This window comes from Rhamphochromis sp. 'chilingali' (assembly GCF_963969265.1).
Source record: "Rhamphochromis sp. 'chilingali' genome assembly, chromosome: 8".
Taxonomy (NCBI): domain Eukaryota; kingdom Metazoa; phylum Chordata; class Actinopteri; order Cichliformes; family Cichlidae; genus Rhamphochromis; species Rhamphochromis sp. 'chilingali'.
Genome location: NC_137935.1, coordinates 7509136 through 7533642, shown reverse-complemented (window position 1 = coordinate 7533642; position 24507 = coordinate 7509136). Strand labels below are relative to the sequence as shown.

Genomic DNA, 24507 nt, shown 5'->3' with positions numbered 1-24507 from the left:
ACTTTTGGATTATTGGAATGCTAGGCTAGTGGGAGATGCAGTTATGGAATGGGGGTGTCACTTTTTATAACAACTCCATATTTTAAAGTTTATTTTTCAAGGTATACAATTACAGCAATATATATTCATTGCATGGTCCGGCTCTGTGTACTGCATGCAAATACTCATTCGTTTCCCCACACACAGCCATATTTCTGTCATTTGACTCTTTTGCCCTTGGTGAAAATTACTTCATGCATCACTTATACGGCACTACACATCTATATTCCCTGCAACCCACTTTTAATATTGAGATACCTCTGAGTTAACCAAGGAAAAGCTGAATTACCATTCCACACTTAACACTCTAAGAAATATTATATTTCAATCACTGGTGGACTGAGGTGGGAAAAAAAAGAAAAAAAAATGGCCCCAGACATTATGCCTGCCCAACCCACTTTGTTAGTGCCCTCTCCCTTCTATGTCATAGAAGGGTCCACACCCTTCTATGACAACGAAGAGAGGCACAGGGGAAAGTAAAATAGAATGGAGCAACTACTGTCTTCAAACTGAGTATTTTCTGTTCTCGTGGAGAACAGTGGGTCAAAAATCCATTATACAAACCATTGTGTCAAAAGTATTATACTAGACAAAGACAGCATCACACCCGTGGGAACAGCTGCTCACGGCTCCTACTGCTGATAATATTGAAAACCAGTTTGAAGTGTGGCACTCTTACTAAAATGTGACACGTCTCTGATAGTTGTGAGTACTAAAAGCACACTTAGTTCACAGTGCTGTTCTGACTAAAATGGAGAACTACAACTCTCTCTCTCATATATATATATATATATATATTATTACAACATTAGTCAAATACGTGTTGTATAAATTGAACAGCTCTTCCTCAGAGTCCACATATGGAAGATTCAACTTCAACGTCATTATGACCCAAACTATTTGTGGTATCACAGTTTTCAGGCAACAACAATTTGCAACAAATTTGCAACAATTGGACTCTATTCATTTCAGTTACCTTCAAGACAAAAATTAGTGTTAATGTATGGATGAATGATGCATTCAAGTCCCTTGAAAAGTTTGGCTGAAGAAGAATGAAGGCAAACAAATTTAAAAACTTGTCATTGTCAAGCAACAATATCTGCCCCAAATATTTAGAAAAGGGTATTCTGAGTTAAAGCTCTGTCCTCCTGGAGTCCTCAACTAAATGGAGCTGGTCTCACAAACTGAATTTGTGATTTTTAGGATGTTATTCAGGTTGCAAAACAATGTCTTGACTCAATATTACTACCCCCATATTTTGGCTCAAGACAATGTGTTTACTGGTTTATGCTTTACAGATGCTATAATTCATACATTTTGGCTGTTTTTGTATTTTTCTCTATTGGCATATGTGTTTTGTGTAATTTAGATGTTTTGTTGTGTGTGTGTGCGTGCGTGCACTACTACTCTGTTGGTGGTATTGCTGTCTATTGTAGCCTGTACACACATGCAAAAGACAATTTAATCTAAAGTCATATCATGCTGTTAAATAAAGGTTAAAGAAAATGAAAAATATGCACATGCATAACAGTAGGTGTCTTATTTTTAGATTTTTATGCAATCATGAAATACTTTTGTTTACACTGTGATAAATCTCCTGGCATTGTCATTCAACTAAATCACACAAGAATGAAACAAAGACTGCATTTCCTGTATCCAATTTTCAGCTGAATTGCATAGATATGTTCAGTGAATACTGCAGCCATCAGTGTAGGGGAATTGATGACATTCTTTGTATTTCCTTCTTTCTATGTCACTATATGTGTAGTGCAAAAAATACCAAGTTAAAAATAATATAGCAAAAATATACAGCATTTAAATACTTGAGTTTGTTGTACATAACAGTATATGTGAACATATGTTCACCTATATTCCAGAAGGAGAAACAACCTTGCATTCTTTTTTTTCTGAAAGGAAGCTAGTTTACAAAGCAGGAAGACAACAGAAGTCATTGTAGTAGTACTGAGATGAGACACCCATAATGAGCAAGCAGAGCAAATTCTGTCAACTGTACACATCTAAGGAACCAGGAAACCAAATCCTGAGATCAAAAATCAATGGACAGAATTGGCTCAACTGAACCAAATTAACTACACAAGCCGCTAAGTCCCTGTCCATAAACTTGATAAACTGTTGAAGTCTTGACAAACAGAAAAAGAATTACTGAAAACTCTTCTCTTTTCCACAGTAACTTCCTGTCAGCTAATTTTAAAAAGTCCAAGTCACAGTTACTTAATAGTGGAATTTCTGTTAGTATTGATATCTTCTTACCACCTTCATACATACACCAATACCTTGTAGTATTGCTTTCATTGGGAATTGGTGCCAAATGTACTACTACTACTGTAAGATTCGGTTCATTGTTAAGTCCCATAGTAGACCTTAGTGAACCAGAGTCTGTTGACTCTCCAACCAGTTTTCCTATTTCTCTATTCATGTTTGAAAAATCAGAATCTTCTATAGCAACCGTGGCCTGTTCTGTTATCGCACATAAAGCAAAGAGACACCCACATAGAGACACACAAGCCATTTATGAGAAATTTCTTAAGTGCTCATGTTGGGCTGAAAAGCTTTCAATAGTCACTGCACTTTGCAGTGATTCTTCTTGTGAATTTAAAATACTTTTTTTTTTTTAAAAAGGGAGAATAAACTCTTACATTTCTTCATGCCTTTAGGGCACATTAAAAAGCTATACAGAAATTAGAAAACAGGAACTCACTATAATTATCCTCCTTCACACTTTGTGATGGACAGTGGTCAGCACTGTCAGTGATGGTCAGCTGTCAAATGCTACCAAACATGAGTGTTCCACAGTTTGTTAAACAACTCCTTTTATATTTATGCTTCTATTTGTGTATCATAAAGCTCTACTGAGACCATTGCTTTCAAAGGTTTTAAATAGGACTCAAAAGTATTGTAAAAGCATTGCATTTAAAAGTTGAAAATTGGACACTTTGTGACGAAAAACAGCTTGATTAAAAACTAACTCAAAATTGTCAGTCATCAGCTTTACCATCTCCTTCACACATTCCCACGCGCTCCATGCATTGCTTTTACAAAATCCCTGGGGAAGCAATGATTACAGTTTACAGACAGCAGTTCAAAATGCTTATGATTAGACTACATCAAACCTTATGGTGCTTTTGAAATACAAGCTCAGGCCTGTCAGCTGATGGAGTTCAAGCTCAAATTACCACTGGAGGCTTGTTAGGCAGCTTCCCTGCTAATACCAGTAGCAGAGGTTTGGGAGCCCACACTTTGGCTTTCTTGAACAGTATACAGTAGTTGCTGGGATGTTAACATTTTCAAATTGTGGTAAATGTCTGGTTTGCTGTAATGTTAACGCAGCACTGTGAATAATTGGCATTCTGTGGTACAAACTGTACTGTCTACAAAAAACCATGTGTAATAGATTTATGTCAATATATAAAATAAAATATATTCACAATCTAATGAATGCAAAACAGTGGGTCACAATCAAAGGTATAAAAGATATTTCCTATGTGACAGTCCCAAGAAACGAATTTTAATGTTAAATTTTTTTATTGAATAATAATTCAAGCGTTTTTTTCCCCCCACAGAATTATGTTTAGTGCTCCTATGCAAATACCGTATTTCCCGGACTACAAAGCGCACCTAAATATTAGCCGCACAAGCTAAAATCAGGGGAAAATCCTGTTTTGTACATACATTAGCCGCACCTGACCAAAAGCCGCAGGTGTTTCAATGTTGACTTATCATATGTAAGAGAATATGCACAAAGGGAATTGTCAGGAAAGAGATGGCTGTTTGGAGACATCACTTTTATTAATATTTTGAAAAACAAGTTATGGGTACATATTTGCACATGTAGTACATAACAGTAGCCTACAGCACACCAGAAAAATAGATTCGGACTACCTTTTAGGCTCAGGTGCAGTGACACAGCTTTAACAAGAAGAAAAGTCAGTCATTCACCATCTTTCTCTTCTTCCTGCGCACTAAAACCACCAAAGTCCTCTTCTCCAGTGTCGGATACAAACAGGCTCAGGATGGCTTCGTCATCCACTCTTCTTCTCTCCTTCGTTGTCACTTTCAAAACCAAAGAAATCCTCATTGTCAGTGTCAGAGTCGAACACCCTCAGAAGGGCCGTGGCGGTGTCCTCCTCTCCATCATGCAGCAGTCCAGCCCTTCAAAATCCGTTGGTGATCGTGGATGTTTTCACACTTTTCCACGCTGTCAGAATCCACCGGTGGAGTTGGGCATAACTTGCTTTTTGGGCATAACTTGCAAGTTTATCGCCGCTCATCATCCACGCCTCCCGCTGAACGCGTAGCGCTACTTTGAAGTTTGTTTTTCGCGCTACTTCGTACGGCACTACGTTGCCTGGCGGACGGACATGTGACTAACATACCACTCTTGAACCCCGATCCTTCCGCCAGGCAACGTAGTGCCGTACAACAGCGGAACACACAAAACAAATCGTCTTACGATATGACAAAAATCACGGACAATCCATAGAAAAGCCGCACCTGACTAAAAGCCGCAGGGTTCAAAGCTTGTGCAAAAAGTAGCGGCTTATAGCCCGACATTTACGGTACTTAAATTGCCAAGTACCCTGTGAAAAATCATTAACTAAGAAATATAATCAGTCCAAGACAGTGGAGTGGGAGTCTGTCTGACCACAAGATTAAAGGCTCTCTGGAGAGGGAGCTGAGTGATATCAAGGACCATCACAGAGGCAACTTGTCCAGCCAGCCCGTTGGTGGGAAAATGAGAGGAAGTGGGTTGGAGCTAGACATTTTTGAATTTGTCACCAAATTGACCATTAATATATCTGAGTGGCCCACCCTAAATTCTGTCTGTGGCAAATGTGGGCTAACAACACACAATACTGAATCAGGAATAGTTGCCTGAACAACAATGGTTGTTTTATACAGGATGAGCTATTTTCATTCGAACCATAAAATGAGAAAAGTGAAAAGAAAGATTTGTGGGGTTTTTTCTTTGTTGCTTCATGTCACTTCTATACAAGTTAAATAATTTTTTTAGCAGCTAAAAATAAATTATATCTCACTTTGTTACTTTGTAAGGTTGTAATGTACAATACTGCTCTACAGCAGCATACCTAACTTTAAAAAATATGCCCACAATTTATTCAGAAGCAAACAGCCTCAAGAGACAATGTTTAAAACTCAAGAAACAGTTGTTTCCATTTATTATTTTGGTTTAACAGGCAGACCAGTGAGGTCAGTGCAGCTTCTGTGACTTCCATAAATGAAGCTCAGAGAAAGGCCCAGAGTGCACAAACCCTTCTCTGGTGGGTTGAAAGAACTGTTAAAAGGGCAGAATCCATTAGACCGGCAAATCCATGTTCTAGACTGACTGAGGGAGTCGCTTGATCCGTAACTTGAAATTTTGCGCTCACTGCTAAACACACTAGTGAAGATGTAGCATGGGAAGATAATGGATAGCAGACAGATAAAGCGGAGCACTGGTATGTTGAAACTAATTACTACTAAGCCAGTTAAGCCTGCCTGATACTTTAAAGGTAATTGGATATACATTCATGTTACGTAAATTTACTTTTATTCTTTCTTTATTAATTAGGTAGAAAGGTATGTATAAAATAAAACTTGGTAATGAGTAATTACTTTGTACAGCAGCCACAGAAGGTGTGCAAAGGTGTTCCCAATTTTATCTCCTTTAGAAACCAAGAAGAACCTGGCACATAAATTCTTGGATTTAAATACAAAACGTGTCTTTTTAAAGATGTGAAAGTGAAAAAAATATCCCCGATATTTGACACCGATAAATGAATGAATAAATAAATTCTCCTACATGTGGCACATTTATCCCCGGCAAGTTATCATTTTAGATATTACTGTATCATTTTCTTTTTGTAATATTAATACTTTAAATTATTCTGTACATATTTTCTAAATAGTCTCTGAACACTAGCTCTTGAATTTCTTACCTGAAAGGCCACTGATGACAGACAGGAGGAGGAATGGTTTCCATGGTGACCCCATACTTGTTGAAGAGGTCCCTTCTGCAAGAATGTTAGCAGGTCTGCTTCTTCATTAAAGCTGCGCCTACAAACATTAGGAAACAAATCAGTTGGTGGGAGGATGTACCTCTGTTTATCACATACAACCAGAAGAACCCTGTAGAACACAACAGCTGTCAATCAAAAATCCCTGTGAAAATCTCACTGAATAGAGCGTGCATTTATTTTCTTATCACATGATCACAGGGATGTTTCACACCACACAATCTGGACTTCAGGGGGGTTACACATGACAAGATTGCTCCCACTCCATAATTTCATGCAAAATTTATACAGTGGGCAAGACTACTATCCCATCCTGGGCTCTTCACACCCTCTCTAATTGCATGCAGTCTATCACGGCTATTAAATTCCCATTATACCACAGAACTGCTGTACATCTTGTACTGAGAAAAATCCAACATGCATCATGTAATCAGATAGTGACTGACACCAACTTGGCTACTGAAGTGACAAATGCATGCTGCAGTTACACAGTGTGAATAGTTTGTGAATAGCAACAAAATCCTTGAAATTTCACGATAAAGAATGTTTTGCAGCTACAATATATAAAGGACTCTTTGAAAGCACTACGTTCGCCTTTTGCTTAACTCTTTTGCTTAACGCTTAAAAGGAGCGCGTTTTATAAGTCTGTAATTATTTTCAGCTGTATTTAGAGAAAAGAGGCTTTTTTGTTAAGTAAACAAACCTTATAAACCAATTCTTATACACAAAATTCAACGACCAGCTAAACCTATTTTAAGCTTCAAACTAAAATACACAATAATATGTGAATAGTAATAATTGGGTCATCTGCAGGTGATTTAACACTAGATTCTCCACAAACAGGTGACGCAACACAGCAGAGAGCTGACCATCATCCAGCGCTTTGCCCCAGCTGCGTTGTGAACAGCTCCCTGCACCAACTTTTCATGGCACTATGATATCATCACATCTAGCCAGGATTATGACTTACAGGCATTGAGTCATAATTCCACAGATGGTAGCTTCGCACCATTGGCTTCTCATCCAAGCACATCCACTTAACGTCTGAACCAGCGGTTCCTCTCGTACTGAGCGTTTTACTACTCCAAAACACATCATCAGTAGAGTAAATCTGACCTACCTTAAGACGGTAAAAGCCCAAGCTCACCTTTCTCTTTTTAGTGGGTGAATATTCAAAAAATGGATTGATAATGCAGAGCAACTGGGGCTTTACTGCATTATCTGATGTGACACAATAATCGTTTAATCTCAGTTATCTTGTTTTTATAATTGTTGGAAGCCAAAGTGGTAATGTAGACTTGTTCAAACTTAATGATTGCTTTGCTTGATCTATTAAAAGATCATTCCCAGTGCATTTTTTAACAAATATAAACGTAAAAAATAAAATAATAAAAATTAAAAAATAAAATAAAAATAAAAATACTGGAGTATGTTTCATTCCTGCACAAATGTCCTTTTTTCCATTCAGTACCATCAGTTATAAGTTAAGCATAAAACATGATCACAATAGCAAACACTAATAAAATATCCACTGCACCTCAACTTACGGATGAGTCTACAGTGCTAACAGGATATATATTGCATAATATACAGTTTTTGTGGGCCTGTGCTTTGAAAAGAATAAGGTTTGCTGACCTTGTTATTCATGCTCATTGTCAATAATCTCTATATTAAAAAGTGGTATTTCTCCAGTTATCTGACAGGAGTGCATTCATTTAAAATCTCTTTTTTTTATTTTGCTCTCTTCCACTTTTATCTCAGTGACAGTGTCTCTTATCTTTATTTAAGTCTGTGTCATTTAGATCATTAACACAGCTGCACAGACAGCTCTGAGGGTTGAGGGAAGCATGTCCAGATCCAGTAGGAGTTATGTCACATTCATTATTTATCCGTCCTTGTCTTTGCTTCACCTCATTCACTCCCCTGCAATGCACAATGCAGCAGCAGTACTGCTGGGTTAAATAATTAGTAACACAGAAATTAGGCTGTTATTTAGAGAGAGAAAGAGAGAAAAACATAAGGAAATGAAAGAGAAAGAAGAAAGCAAGGTAAACAGATTATTCTTACTTGTAATATATGCAGTTTTTTTTTTGTCCTCAGCTTGTTCACTGCAAGCAATCAGCTATTTTCCCTATAAATAAGGCACCTGTAAAGTTTTTTTCTTTACAGGTGAAAAACAATGTCAAACTCAGACTCAAAATGAGGAATATGTTTTTATGTTCCTATTTCTTAGCCATTTCTTATTCCTTTCCATGCTTGGTAATATAAAAAAAATAATAAATTAAAAAACTGATTGTATGCTGTCTAGACAGTTGTCTGCACAGGCTGTTGAAAATTTCTCTTCTTTTTGGAAAAAAAGTGTTCACCCTCCTTCACCTCTCTCTGACCTTTTGTGCGTCTCACATGAATACAAGGGAGTAAAAATAGATCATACAAAAGCAGCGTAAGAGAACATGAGCAGAAGGATTCTGCATACATTAAAACACAGAAAATCACCTAAGACAGCCAAGCAGTTTCTCTTCTTTCTTGAACACATGGGTCAGCTCATTGACACACAAACTCCTGGACACGCGTTGGACTGAACTACTCCCACATTACTCCCCAGGTGATAAGTGAAACCAGAAGTGTCTTTCTTTTTTGTGGATATTAGAGGAAAAAAAGATGATACTCTGTATCAGGTTGCCTTAGTAGCAGTCTTAAGTAAACTTCATATCCCACACCATTTCATACTGTTTACACTTACATTTGCAGGTAGTGTAATAAGACTATTTAAAATATAGCTCAGTAATTCTACTAGAAAAAGGTGCAGTGCCTTTGAATACTATTCATGCTATAGCTTGTCTGGTATGTGAGCCCAGAAACTGCTTCAGTTGTAGTGAGAGTCACTGAGGAGTAAAATTCACATCAGTCCACTGCACACTTAAGCTGATGAGAGACACTGGGTTGCTTTTCCTCAAACCTGTGTACTTTCAATAGGACAGCTTCTGCTGTCTGGGAATGGCTGGGACGTGTCTCTGGTCATTTTATCTTATGTTTTCAGTTGCAGTAGAAAACTGTTTACATTTTTTTTTAATTGCTTGTGTGAGTTGTTGTTCATTTGTCCTTAATAGAATTTAGTAGAGAAGAGCTAGCACGTCATCATGGCCTATTTTAAAAGATTTCTTAAAGCGCTGATGTCTTATGATGCAAACATAATATTGCTGTAGCGGGGTATTTGGTATGTTGTACCAGAGAAACTAAAGTGTATGAGTATATGAGAAGGACATTTTTATAAATGTCACAGTTTTAAATTCCAGCAGAGCGCATTTATCTAGGCTTAGACTCTGATTAGGCAGCTGTCTGATAGCACAATGAGTTTGAAGTGTAATCCTTCAATAAGTGGAATATAAGCTAAAATGTTTCTTGGTTCTGCTGTAAGTCAGATATAAATGGCTTATTCATATTTGCAGGACGAAATAAAGATCATCACTTTAGTTTAGGCATCAAAATATACTAATGAATGAATAGGGTTCTTTAAAGAAATCTAAAGTATTTAGCATCACCTGTGACCTGTGATTAACAGGAAGTGGAATGTCAATACATATTTTTTTTTTTTTTTTGTCAGGTATTTGTCATTTTAAGAGATCACGGGTCCTTTTTGTATGTATCAAGTAAAGTGTGTTGGTAATTAGACAACCTAAGGTTTAACCAACTCAACTGCTCTGTGTTTCACGGAATCCTGCCAGACATGCCATTTGTTGAATCAGCTTTCATTTTCCAGTTAACCGTAAATTTCACATGGAGAAAAACAATTTTAGATAGCCTTTGATTCACAAGCCAATACAATGGATATTGTACAAACAGAAACTGGGCCCAAAAAAAGTAAATAATTCACAAGCATAAAATTAATGTACGCTTAATTTGACATTTTACTCAAAGATTTTATTTAGCCACTCTTATCATATGCTGAAGAATTCTAAGAGTTTGTATTTTACTAAAAGACAAATATTTTGTTTTCTACATAACAAAGTGATCTACAAAAAGAGTGAATATTCAGTACTCCACAGTAGCCTGCAACTTTTCATTTATATACATTAGGGGGCTGTGGAGCTGAATCCTGCAACACTTCTGTCCAGCCGATCACAGCTTAGCTAGAGGAGCATTAATGAGGTGGTGCAGAGGTTACAACAATGTCCACTGACAGTCCTCATTGTGATGCTTCTACTTTGTGTTTTCACAAGACGAATTCCATTAAATATGCGCAGACATTGTTTGTCAGGCTGAGTCTGAACAACACCAGTCGCAAACATTGCCTGAAAACATTCCCCAGGTAGCTATATTCTCATTAACTGCTTATTGCAGGATATTGTGGAATTTTACACAATGAAGGACAAGCACATAATTTAGATGCTTCCGACAGCCTTCTAAAAATGGAATGAATTATGATGATTCAATTACAATGTAGCGTGACACTTATGTATTTTGACGGGACCTGTTGTTGTTGTATGCTTGTAGTTTTTTTGTCACCAGAAATATTAAGCCCCCCCTGAAATTCATCAATTTGTTATGGATTATTCAACAACTTGGACATGTTTATATTTTTGCTTGAAAACAATGATGTCTTGGATGTAACCTTTGTATTTTTTAACAAAGGTATCAACAAATATTGAGTCATTCAGGAAAATGAAAGCCATGATGGCAAATGTGCTACCACAGATATCCAGATTGTGGTTGTAATGATCATTTTCACGCTCCCTTGCCTCACCTTGTCACCTGTTTCAATTAGCATACATTTTGTGGATCAGGAAAGGTAAGTCTACCAAATGCTGAGACCAGAAATGTAATCAGTACCACAATAGTATATTACAGCATTTGTCACTGATAGGAACACATTCAAATACACACACACACACACACACACACACACACACACACACACACACACACACACACACACACACACACACACGCACACACACGCACACACAAAATGTTTATTTGCTGAAATTTAACAGATGTATGCAATCAGATACATTCTCCAGCCCTGCAAAAAGCAGTGTGTAACTTGTCATCTTACTCTCAGAGTCTGTCAACACGCTGAGTAAATAAAGTAATAAAACAACTGGGCAACATGGTGTTGGATCTTTTGTACATGTACAAAACTAATTGTAGCTGTAGTATACACAAAGTAGTTCCAGTAGCATCTGCATCAGTAGAATATACCAACAGCAGAAGCACAAATACTCAGGACACTGGCAGCCACAAACATCTGCCTGCTCCTCTGCAAACATCTGACTATAATCATGCTAAAAATATGTTTAAGAGGTGATGAGTGAAGCCACTTCACAAGTCTATGATGCTCATCTCTGCTGCACTTGCTCACTCATTTGTGGATACTGTCATATAAACACTTGGTGTCTATATATTATATACAGCACTATGCAAAAGTCTTGAGCCACCCTTTATTATTTTATAGTTTTCAAGGAAAATGGGAAATAAGTGCAAAGATTTAATGAATAAAATCATAAATGGAAATGTATATAAAGGCTTTTTTGCACAATTCTAACAGGCTTCAAAGTCAGTATTTGGCATGACCCCCTTTATTCTTCAATAAAACTCAAGAACAAGAACACAATCGTTCTTGCTTTCTTAAAAGATATCCCAAAGCTCCTTTTGCCTTTTGTTCAGCTCTTTATCAAGATGATCCCGCAATGTTTCAATAATGTTGAGGTCTGGGCTCTGGGGAGGCCAATCCATGACTGAGAGTGTTCATTGTGTGTGTGTGTGTGTGTGTGTGTGTGTGTGTGTGTGTGTGTGTGTGTGTGTGTGTGTGTGTGTGTGTGACATGACAGAACCTCCACTCTTTTACCTTTTACTCCTTTTCTTCTTCACTCAACTGCTTTTCTGACCTCATTTCTATATGTTGAAGATATTATTAATTAAATTTTTGATTCAAATTTAGTTCATAATTCAGTTTTTCATAAGACAGGGAACCCTTCCAGTGAGACCATGTCTGATGAGGCTTCAGTGAACGGAAGGAAGATCAACTTTAGGGTCACATGTATCTCTCAGGCAGGTCCTTTGTCAGGTCTCAGTTAAGCTATTTTCCTCAGTTTAAAGGACAAGACCTCCAGATCCTATTCATCTGCTATTGATCTTTCTTTAAAGACACTTTTTCTGTTGTCCTTTACTTGTCCAGTTTCCTCAGACTTTTTAAGGACATACTGCACAACATGCCAAGATGCGCCAAGTTTTCAGCTAATAGCTAATTGGGAATCAAAGAGCTGCTAGGTACAAAAATACTTGTGTATGTTTTCTGTAATCTGTAGCAAAAATACTATTTTACACCCATCCCATTTTTTCTTAGATTCAACTAAAGAAATGGGAACCAATAATGTGTTTTTGAATAATGTTGCTAGTAGCAAGGTAAAAGTAAACTATATGATTTACAATTGGTTGCTTGCAATATTGGCTGTTTTGTGTAGAGACAACAGTGGTTCATGCCTTGAGTTAGGTGCCTTTCACTGTAATTCTTGAATGATTCATAGGTCAGTGCTAAGTAGCTTAACATTATTTTGAATGTAGTCAAGTGTAAGGACTGGACTGCAAGTGATCAAAAAGTAGTCAGTGTCCAAAGAAAGACTTTGAAAGACCTTCAGAAAGCCTGTAGAACTATTTTTTAAAAATTAAGACCACTTTATAAAGTTTTTACAACTTTATAAATATGAGCAAGACTTTTGCTCATATTTAGTGGACTGAACTGATCATACTCATATTCATTTGCTCCTGTAATTATCAAAGAATGATAATGCTGAACCTTATTGTAACATTACATGTACACATTGTACCAGAACCACAAATGTTTTTATACAACAATATATATATATATATATATATATATATATATATATATATATATATATATATATATATATATATATATGCTAAACTATTTTCTTTTTTTTTACTAATTGGATTAGACTGAAATGAATGTGGGAATGAGGAGTGGGAAATGTATGAAAGGTAAGATTAGGTCATTATTTATTTAATTTACCATAACCATGGTTCTGATATAGTTTATTAACCACGATTGATAATTTTTTCCAGCATAAAAACCTTCCTCTTCTGTTTACGATTACTATTTTTATTGCTAAAATTGAGTTTTTGATGCTTTTTTGTTATTCCTTTACTCTATTCTCCATATTTGTATTATTTTTATTGTTATTATTGTCAAATTATTATTATTATTATTATTATTATTATTATTATTGTTGTTGTTGTTGTTGTTGTGATTAAATATTATTATCATACTGGACTAAGTGAATTTCCAAAGCTACTCCAAATCCCAACCTTACATCATCATCTTTTTCATGCTTCCTTTTTTGACCGACCCCATCACCTTTTTATATCTGTGGGATGTAGACTGGGATTGCAGCAATGACACTGTGGGATGCTCGGAGCAGCTAGGGGGCCAATGGAGGCTCCAGCTGAACATTTCTGGTTTTAGTTTTAAAAATCCTTAAAACACGACCAAGATCACATGTCTGTCAGCATCCAAAAACGGGCTCCCTCCACAGGTTCTACCAGCAGATTCATAGAGATTAAACCCTCTGGATCAGCTTTGTCAGAGTTCTGGGTTTGCGACTGAGTAGTTCTGTTTCAAACTTTGTAATTATATTATTTGATTCTTTGATTTATTGTTGTTCAGTTTTGGTTTTCTTTAGTTCTTAGTGATTGTAGTTCTTCCTCCCTTAGTATTTATCTTAGCCTGTGTTTATTCTCGGTTCCCATGTCTACGCTGTACTTTCCCGTGTCCCACGCTCCACATCTAGTCACTCTTGTCTCCACGTTCCCTCTGTCTCTCCAGTCTGTCTCAGTGTCAAGTCCACGTCCTTGTGAATGCCTCATGCTTCCTGTTTTATTTTGACAGTCTGTGTCCTATGTCAGCGTATTCTGCTTTGTTTCCTTATCTCATTATGTCAGATTAGCCCCAGCTGTGCTTCCCTCCTGTTTCCCATCCCCTCGTTACTCCCTGGTGTATTAAGCCCTGTGTTTTCCTCTATCTGTTGTCATGTCGTACCACTCCCATGTGCTGTCTGTGTGTCCTGCCTAACCCCAGTATTTCCTAGTTCTGGGTTCACTAATTCTGTGGTTTGAGTTTAATGTATCTAGTTTTCTGTACAAGTACTGGGGTTCTCCAGCAATAAAGCTGCCATCTTTAGTTTACCCTTCTGTGTTCCGAGCCCTGCTTTTGGGTCCTCCTCCTGCCTGCCACACAGCAGATAGTGACAAGCTTCTTCCTATAAGAGGTCTGGAAGCAACTCCGAAAACAGACTAAAACAAACTTAATTATATACAGCTGAATGACTCAGTTGTATTTTATTCACCCATTTATTAATCTGTTGTCCATATGCATCCTGGTTCCTCTTCTGATACTACACTACAGGACTTAAAGTATATAATATGTACAGAAAAATTTGGAGTTAGATATGCTTCAGCTAAATCATCTCTTTTACATGTTCATATTCATGCATTTGCTGTGGTAAAATAAATCTAGATAAGTATAACAGAAAACACAGCTTAGTGATATATTTGTATTTCCGCCAAGACAAACTACTAAGCTCTTTAAAATGTCTCGTTACACACTCTAGAGGTTTTAATCCGAAAGCAGAGGGTGAGGTTAAAACATGATGATAATAATACTGGGATTAATCTTGCCACCGTTTCACTCCTTTGACCAAGACAAGCCATTTGTAAACATTAAAGCCGAGGCAAACTCTTAAAAACAACTAATAAGCTGGACCATTTACAAGAGAGGATAATGATGAATGTTAGAGAAGCAAACTTTTGATTAGACTTAAATTTTTGGTCCCTGAATTGGAATGTTTGGAATATATACTAAATACATTGCAGATGAATCCCCTCAACTAATATCACTGAATGTGCCCTTGAGCAACCCACTTTGCCTGCATTTGTGTCTATGGACCTACACATAATGTGCAGTCGAACAAAACTGCATTACATTAGAAAGTAAGCAGCATTAAGAAAATGTGTCCTGAAAACAAACCCCTCTACTAGATTGAAGTGTAAAAAAACCCCCATTAAAAAACAAACAAATGGTTCTTTTTTGCTTTGAGGCAGACAGTGTTTTATTTGTCCTGTTGTCGAGCCCCTTAGTTGGTAAGTTCCTGGTCCTGCCACTCGTTTCAATGAGATGTGTGCTTAGAAATAACATGGAACCTCAGGGTGAGGTAAGCAGTATGCATAACACTATTAAGGGTGAAGCAGGTGGCAAATGCAACAAAAGGAATCAATCTGCGAGCCATGTCAGTGTTCAGGTTGTTTTAGAACACCTCCTGCCAACTGCGCGTTTACATATTCTGCTCTGTTGCGTTTTTTAGTGTTTTACCACTGTTGTCTACATTGTGGCTATTACATGCCCTTTTGTACCTCTTCTCTTCGCCCACCCCACTTGCTTCTCATCTCTTCCCTCTTGTTCTTAGGTGCAAGTAGGCAGACTCTATATTTCAGTGCATATTGAGACAAAGCTGGTAGCACTCCCTCCCTGTTTTTGTTACTTTTGACCAGCTTTCTCTCTTGGTGTGGTTGATCTTTGTTATGGTCTACATTTAAACGTCTTTTCCTGATAAATTTAATCTTGGCTCTGTATTTTTTCTGTATTCTATCAGTATACTGCAGTCACAGAGTCTTGCTGAGTTTCTCCTTTCCTGAGGCTGTTGCTCTAACAGGGGCAAGCAGACTCCTTGACTGCACCCACAATAGAAATAAAGCCATCCCGTTCTACTTGCGCCTGACTGTGAACCAATGTATCAATTAAACATCTCACAGTCTCCATGTCAACTACATTCATTATTATTTCATTATAACCGGAGCACCCCGACATCGACAGCTATTAAAGCATATATTACTCACAACTCCACCGGGACCATAAACTCATACAGAAGTCTTAATCTAATGCAAAACACTACTATAGAACATGCACCAAATTATAACAGCAACATTTTTCAAGATTTTTTTTTTTCAGCTGCCTCACGTAGTACACGAAGCAGTGTAATAAGTGACTCATTTAACATTTAACAGTGCATCTACATGTGCCAATTCTAACCTTTTTGTGAGTGTGAATAAAAAAATAAAAAAAATAGCTTGGTGAAACAAAACAAAACCTGTTCTACTAATGAAGAGAGAAAAAAACATGTAAAACTCATTAAACTTGATAATTATATACAGCAAATTAAAGCAAAAACTATTAAGTTAAAGAATTGTGCAAATTTACAATGGGGATCTAGTGTTTGCTAGATAAAGTAAGCTTAAGGCTTTCTATGTTTGATCCCATATTGTTGACAGTATGTGAATGTTTACCAGTGAATCCTAAATGTGTCAGTATGAACCAGTTAGGGTACAAAATCTATTGATCATTAACAGTATTTATGGCATACAAAATACTAGGCAGGTGCCTAATATTTTGCAAGTGCCTCATATCCTGCAATAACCCATCTGATCACTCAGAGCATGGACACAGGACCCAAGCAGACATCCTGTGGTGTCTTCAGAGGGCATGCTGCTTAACTTTGGGTGCTTGTGGTTTGCTTGATGGAGACTCAGTTAGAAGGATTGGGTTCTTTTTGATGCTGCTTAAGTGCTCATGTTAAGTTTTTTTGTGGTTTTGGTTTTAGTTCTTTTTTTACTGGGTAAGTATTTTGTTTTCAATTCTGGGGCTTATTCTGGGAATCAGATTTTTTTTCCTGCATTTTTGAAATGGATACTAGGTCACCTTGTCCACTTGACATCCTTCTCTTTTACAGCAGAGACTGTCATGCTTGAGCTCATCTCACTGTTGCTAACTTTAGCAGATTTTTTTTTTTAAATTTTACAGTATCCTACTGCTTAGCAAAGATATCAGCCAATGACATTCCACTGATGGTACAGGAACCATGCCGCCTCCACGCCAACAAACATGCAATCCCCACGCCTTGGGTAAGTGAGCAGTGAAGCCTCAGATAGTGATAATTTTGAAAGTAAATAGAGCCAAACACAGCAAAGACATTTTTAACTCATATTTTTGGTGATTTTGTTGTACAAGAGTCACAGTCACCCGTGTAAAGTTTTGATTTATCTCCTGTTTTCACTATTAAAGCTCTGAAGCCCAACAAATTGTATTAAGAAGAAGATCTATGGTTTGTCAAAAGAATAGTACACTTCACCAGTCTGTGATTTTAATGTTGTGAGTGACTGTGGAATACATTGCTAAAAATGTATCTGCACGAACTACAATAGTAAGCAACTTAAGATGAAGACTATCAAGACCACAGTCACATGATAGACACTCCACTATCATTCTTTTCCTGCATTATGATACAAATACAAATTATAATGCTGATACCATAACATCTATTATCAGCCAATCCTGACCAATATCATCAACAAGTAAATCTGATCACCGTCTTGTTCACAAATGAACAGACAGTTAGACATCTACAGACAAATCCTGGAGCTGCTATAGTCATAACATTACTCCTGACACATGAACAGCATCCACAATGCCTTCACTGGGACATGGGGACAATCCCTGAATCATAGAACTACATTAAAATAAGACTCATTTTGATACACTATGCAAAAATACCATCATCCGAGCCCCCATTGTCATTGTCATTCATTATTTCATTCTCACTGGTTTGGCTCCAGAAAGGCTGAAATAATGAATGAATGAATGAATGATAATGAATCCAGAAAGGTCACTTCATGACATCAGGTTTCAAGTCTTGATGTGCACCATGACAGCATCAGAAAAAACAAAAACTGAATTAGACACTGAATTTGTTAATATACAGTTAGGTGTGTAAGTATTTGAAGAATAAGACTACTTTCTACTTTTGCCTCTGTACACCACTACAGTAGATTTTAAATCAAACAATCCAGATATAACTACATTTTAGATTTTCAGCTTTAAAGGTTCCAATGGAATAAAATTAAATTGCATTGTGAGGTTTTTATGACATTCAAGCCTTAAACTAAAGTAGGTAACTAATGTTAGCTGACATTAAAAGGTGTTCAGTCTCCTCATTGCTTAGGTCTTCCTATATTAGTGCTAAGCAGAGTATAATAGCGTGTGGTAAAAACACATGTTAGATGTGATGCTGATAGTAGCAAAAAGCACTATGATTTTTAAATTGAGGCTGTAATTGAAGTAACTGAAGGCCCTGCCCCAAATAAATAAACAAACAAAAGGAAACCTGGATGAAAAAGGAAACCTGTGCAACCTCTGTAGGGTCCAGGTGCTGTATCACATCATACCACTGGTAGTGACGCTGACCCGAGCCAATTGCTCAAATCCTTTAATTTTTAAAAAAAATCAGTGTATCAAAGAAGGGTTAAGTGACAGCAAATAAATAAGTAAAATTTTATTTATATATCACCTTTCAAGATAAAAATCACAAAGTGCTTCACAGAAGCTAAAACATAAAAATAAATCAACCAAAAGCAAGTTTAAAAAGATGAGTTTTTAGCTATACTGAAAATACTCAAAATTTAGACTTCAAATTAGAATTCAATTTAAATGAACACTTTCATGTTTTTCCATCAGTCTAAGAACTGAAAGTGTAGTGAATACTTCAAACAACCATGTCCACACAGGAATAGGAATTAGCTACCAATCATTGCTGATAGCGTCAGTGTTCTTAGGTCTGATGGAAATCAAATGCTGAGGGAGAACAATGAATTTTGAAAATGTTAATGTCCAGTTTATAACCAATAGTAGTATGGGGTATGTGTTTCTCTCATTTCATGTCATTCTAAGTGCTTGAGTGCTGCTAAACTCAGCTGGGTTTCTGTTTCATTCATTTGCATCTGTTTGTGTCTCTCCTCCGCTCTTTCCTTCTCTCTTTAATACAGCCGAATTCACAATAAACCTGTTATCATATAAATATTCCTTTTCTGATCCTGTGAACACAATGAAATATGGACTTTACCACAGTCCATTAACCATAGGAAACACTGCTAACACACAAGCCACTTGCCAAGCTGCTACTCTGTACAGCTGAAATCTGGATTTTGACACACTGACAAAATCTTTATCCACATGTTTAAAACAACGACCGTGTTGAGAAATTTGCTACATTTAAAAGCAAAACAATCAGTCACATTTAGAATAAACACTTATTTTTTTTATTCAGGCCTATGTAATCTACTCGTGCGCTGCACTGTTCCTTTTGGCTGGTCCTTGCTGTTCTTCCTTAAATGAACTGTTAGAAATGCAAACCAGTACCAGTCATGTTTCAGAAAAATTAACATTATCATTATTTGTTGCAATATTAAAAATATATGTGAAACTTCAATTGTGCATTCTGGGGACGGACGAGACTAACATGAATATGTTTTAAAGTGGTAGAATATGTGGCTTTTAACCAAAGGGTTGCATTATCTGTTTATGAGTTACACCTATTTATTTTCCACTGACCGACATTTTTAGAGGTTTAAAAGTGATTAGACAAAGATAGTTTGAAATATAACACACTAAACACATAAAATAATTCCATATTTTATTTTATATAATATTAAATAAATATCATTATATTAAAAAAAGCATTTTAATCCTTGCAGTCAATGACTGCTTGAAGTTTAGATCCCATGGAGATCACCAAATGCTGCTTTTTCCCCAAAGACGCTCTGCTAGGCCACGTCACTGCAGCCAGCAGCAGTTGCAGCTTGTTTGTGGGTCTTTCTGCCTTCAGTTTTGTCTTCAGTAACTGAAATTATAATTACTCTTTGCAAAACCCTTGGGCTGCTTTTGCAGTAAGTTTATTTATTTATGGTAACCTGATCAGATTTGCAGGATTGCAGTACTTTTAAATGTTTTTTTGACAGTTTTCACCTTGCTATAAAAAGGACTCTTTAGATTGTAGAACTTGTCAGTGAGTGTTCTTGACTTGTGAAATTGTCGTGCAGGGGTTTTTCTTAACTAACCTTAGTTGTCTTTTGTGGTCTTTCAGTCTTTTTGATATTCCTGAATTCTCCAGTATATGGTTGTGGCGTGGGTGTGGTCTCTGGCCAGCTGCAGAGGAGGGGTGACGCAGTGAGCTCCTGGGGTGAACAGGTGTCCTGGGATCTGACAGTGATTGTGTCTCTTTATATGTTGGCAGTGACAGCTGGAGGGGGGAAGCGGACGTGACAGCAGAGAGAGAGAGCGGGAGTGTCTGTGTCCCAGTAAAAACCACAGTATTAAATAAAAGTTCTGCTGTCATCATATTCGCTCCAGCGTATGTTTCTTGGGTCCAACGTTACAATGGTAAATCGGGTTCTAATATAGCGCTTTTCAGCTCTACCTGAGTACACACAATGCTTATACAACGTGCCTCATTCACCCAGTTATATAAACACTTTTTATTCTATGCTTTGTAGGAGTTACCTAACTTTGGGTTAGTATCTTGTATAAACATGGGATGCAGACTGGAACAGCCAGGGATCGAACCAACAACCTTCCAATTAAGAGATGACCTGCTTTGCCTCCATCACTGCATCAACATTTCTATGTACGTTATACTGCGAGTTCCAGGGAGCAGCTACCAATAAGTATAAATGTGGCACTAACATCCAGAGGTTTCATTAGTTTACCTTCTTCATTGAATTCAAACACCTGTCCATTTACGTTTGAGCCTCTGCCAATGGGGGACTAGAAAAACAGCTGTAATTTCTGGACAGTAAACCTTGTTTATTAATCTTAAATCTTCAACTTTAAAAAAATCACTACTGTTTGCTGTAGATTCCACTATATACAGGGCAAAATTAGAAGGAAAAAAAATCTGTCACTACAAATTCTAATCGAGTGACACATTGTAGGGTTTATCTTACAATATAAAGCGCCTTGAGGCAACTGTTGTTGTGATCTGGCACTGTATAAATAAAACTGAATTGAAATTGAATTAATGGAAGTAGGTTTTTTTTGCTTTTTTTGTTTTAAAGAAAGGCATATTTTTTCCACTCTAATCAGTCTCAGCTTCAACTCAATCTCACGTTGATGGAGAAAGGTGTAAATTTAACAAAAACAACATGAATGTTCCTAATCAGTGTGCTGTTGTTTTTGATTAGAACTACAGACAATGTGTATGGAACAATAGTGCTCATGAACATTCCCAAAGATCAGAGATGACATCCTCGCATTACCAAGCTTTCTCCACTGAGTAATAATGTATATTTCTAGCCATAATTTACTTTTTTTAAAAATTCTATTTTCATTTCGTGGTCTTGAGGAAATCCAAGCAGAAATCTATGCAAATGAAATTATTTCAATGATAGTTCACAATCTTCTTGCAAAAGCACTTGTTATTTCACTTAATTCAGAAGTATGACCAGGTGTCCCCCCCCCCTTTTTTTTTTTTTTTCCCAACATCATAATGTAACTGCAGTTAAGATGTGGTAATTTGCCCTGTTAACATACTGGCACAATTACATAAATCAAAAGTTGGTATTTACGAATATTTTTGCTAATCCGTTTTATATTTATGGTATGCCCTAAAGTCGCAATAAGCTGCTACCTCTTCTGGTACCACGGGTTTATGTGAAATCATGATTAATGCAGCTAAAGTTATTTTGGTAGTCTTGAAATCATGACTACCAAAATACGAAAATATTATTTCTACCCACTTTCTTCTCATGCACAATTACAAAGAATAGCTAGATTTAACTAAAATGAATTTATGTCTAAGAATCGTGGCAGTTGAGCCACCTCTCCAGCTCTAGGTCTACCTTTTAGGTTACATGTAAATGTTATTTTAAAACAAAAAACACATTTCTAAAAGTAAAATTGAAGCATTTAAATGTCACTCTGCATTTGTTCTGTACACATTTTTTAATCAATTCAATTTTATTTATATAGCACCAAATCACAACGCCTCATCACGCCTCAAAGCACTTACTTTATTTTATTTAAATGTCAGCTTTCAAAGCCACCAATAATGATAATAACAATAACAACAACTAATAATAATTATCATCCAGCCTAATTCAACATAAAAATGCAAAGTATGCTTGAAGGCTCACCACTTAAAATGTTTTATTTTAAATGAGCAAAGAGGGGAAAAAATAAAATTTTAATCAAAACAGTTTTTATAATTTTGTATAATTAAAGAAAAATATCTTAATTTGTTCTTAAAACAAATTTAATTTTTCAGACCTACACTTACACATATGCATGTGTGTACACACACACACACACACACACACACACACACACACACACACACACACACACACACACACACACACACATTACATATAAAACTCTTCACTGTTATTTCTTTATATTTTGCTTCTAAAAAAACACATGTGCATAATGCATTATTATGCATAGTGAAATGGAAGTATTCAACTATAGGTAAATCTTCAAGCTTTGCTAATTTGTAAAGTTTTATGTTCTAATATACTCAACTGACGTTTTAAAATCCTACTGTAAAAACAAAGTAGATGTTTCCATTACTGCCGAGTGACATCAAGGTAAGAGGTACTTCACGTTAAATTGACTTCAACAGATTCGAGTTCATTTTATCTTGGCCTTTGGCACTGAAGTGTCTGTTGTTAATAAAAAAAAGCAACAGCTTTCTGTCACTTGATCTGAAATCTGAGTGACTACTTTACATAACAGACGTATAACTTCTTAAAAATGGAAAACTGCACTCCTATGAACACTCTCCTATTACCCTAACAGATTTTTGAAAAAGGCATAGAATTAATAGATTGTGATAAAGCACGCCAAGTCATTCTGTTTCATCCTGACTTCACTAGGTCTTCCCACACACACAATTATCTCTTCTGTACATTTTGTTCATCCTTTCTACCACCTAGCATTGCTTTCTAAAGTCTCTGGCTTCCACTTATTCACCCCTCAATGGTTTTAATTGTCCCGATGACCTCAATCAAAAGACAATTACCAAAGGGAAGAGGAGCACAGGCAATTATTGTCTCCACCATGAGATAGTGCACACCTGAATGGAGCTACCTCCTTTCACAGTGTTAAAATTACATGTGCTGCCTGGCTGTTGTGATGAAAAAGGGAGAATTAAGTGTGTGCCTGAAATACTTATATGTCCTTAGAGAAGACTGAATCTGAGAACATACTGACACTTTTAAGCCAAATGAGCAACGTGGCACACATATATGAAGATATGTAAAAGAATTCAGGCCAAGCTAAGATGAGTTGGAACATGGGATAAGAGAGGCATCAACCATACAGACATTTTTCATTGTGACATTGCCTTCCTATTAAGTAAGTAGCTTTTTTTTTTTTTTTAGAATTTGGCAGTCTGGTGATAACTATGCAAATAATCCTTACAGTAAAAATGTGATACATTCCACAAACTTACATCATCATGAAATGAATGCACTGAATGTTAAAATCCACCATTGTTTTAAAATCAGAGCAAAGATGCATACTGAGGCTGTTCAAATGTCTGTTTTTGGACTGAGTAAGCTGAGCATGACTGGTTGTCTGTCTGGGTTCTGTGATGGACTTGCAACATGGCCAGGATGTACCTTGCACCTCACCCTATGACTTATCCCACTCACCTGCCTCCCCATTATGGATAGATGGATGAATGATTCATGAAGTTAACAAACATCATTAAAAGGGAATGACATCAAACTTTAAATATAATTCAAATGAAAAAACAATACATGGAAAACAAGAAATAATGGAAGGTAGTGGGGGAAAATAGTGATAGTTAGACACTATCTATGCGTTTTGTTTTGGGTTTTTTTTTTTTACTGTAAAGCTTGTCCTGCAAGGCCCGCCATCAGTCCCTGTTGAACTGCCTTAACTTCAAATCTGCAAGTACAGATGGGGCCAAAGAGAGACTCAGGTGACAGTAGACCCAGGTAGATCAACATGGCAGCTACAGGCTGAACATCACTGAGTCAAAGCAAAAGGCCAGCTGTTGCGCTCCACGTAAAGCAGTCTGGATAAAAGACCCCGAGAGATCCAGAGGCAAGAACAATACATGTAAACATTAAAATTCTGTACAAGGTTCACACAGAAACTCTGAGTTTTACTTCATGAACATATATAAGGACACATGCATGTTAACAACCATTTAAATATTGTCATATTCATGACATCTCCTCTTTAAAGCAGGCACCATTTCTAAATACATTTGTGTTCAGACTTTAAAACAAGCAGATTGTTTCCAATTCAACAGCTAAAAGTGGAAAGTTTTTATCATTTTGTGCTTGGCAGACTTTTTTATGAATTTTCCATCTGTAATACTGCAAAACAAGAGTAGAGTGATAATGGTAAGGACACCAGAATACCTTTAATGTTGTGAATGATGTGTTAACCTCCAGCAATAGCCTGAATGCCAACACCTGAGTCTAATCAAGCAAACTCTAATCTGGCTGACTGGATCAAAATAGCACCTGGTGATTTCTTTTTGCTGTTCTGCATAGG

At 36.7% G+C, this 24507-nt stretch overlaps 1 protein-coding gene across 7 annotated transcripts in view; it reads right to left on the bottom strand.

The window, feature by feature from the left end:
• The window catches only part of cntn5 (contactin 5), a 117634-nt gene that overhangs the window by 77384 nt on the left and 15743 nt on the right, over nucleotides 1-24507 (bottom strand). For all 7 annotated transcript variants that reach the window (XM_080888201.1, XM_080888203.1, XM_080888204.1 and 4 more), the window contains one exon: nucleotides 5997-6114. In XM_080888201.1, the coding sequence (XP_080744327.1) occupies nucleotides 5997-6051 (55 nt within the window). In that variant the 5' untranslated portion in view covers nucleotides 6052-6114. The remainder of the gene's footprint in view (nucleotides 1-5996; nucleotides 6115-24507) is intronic.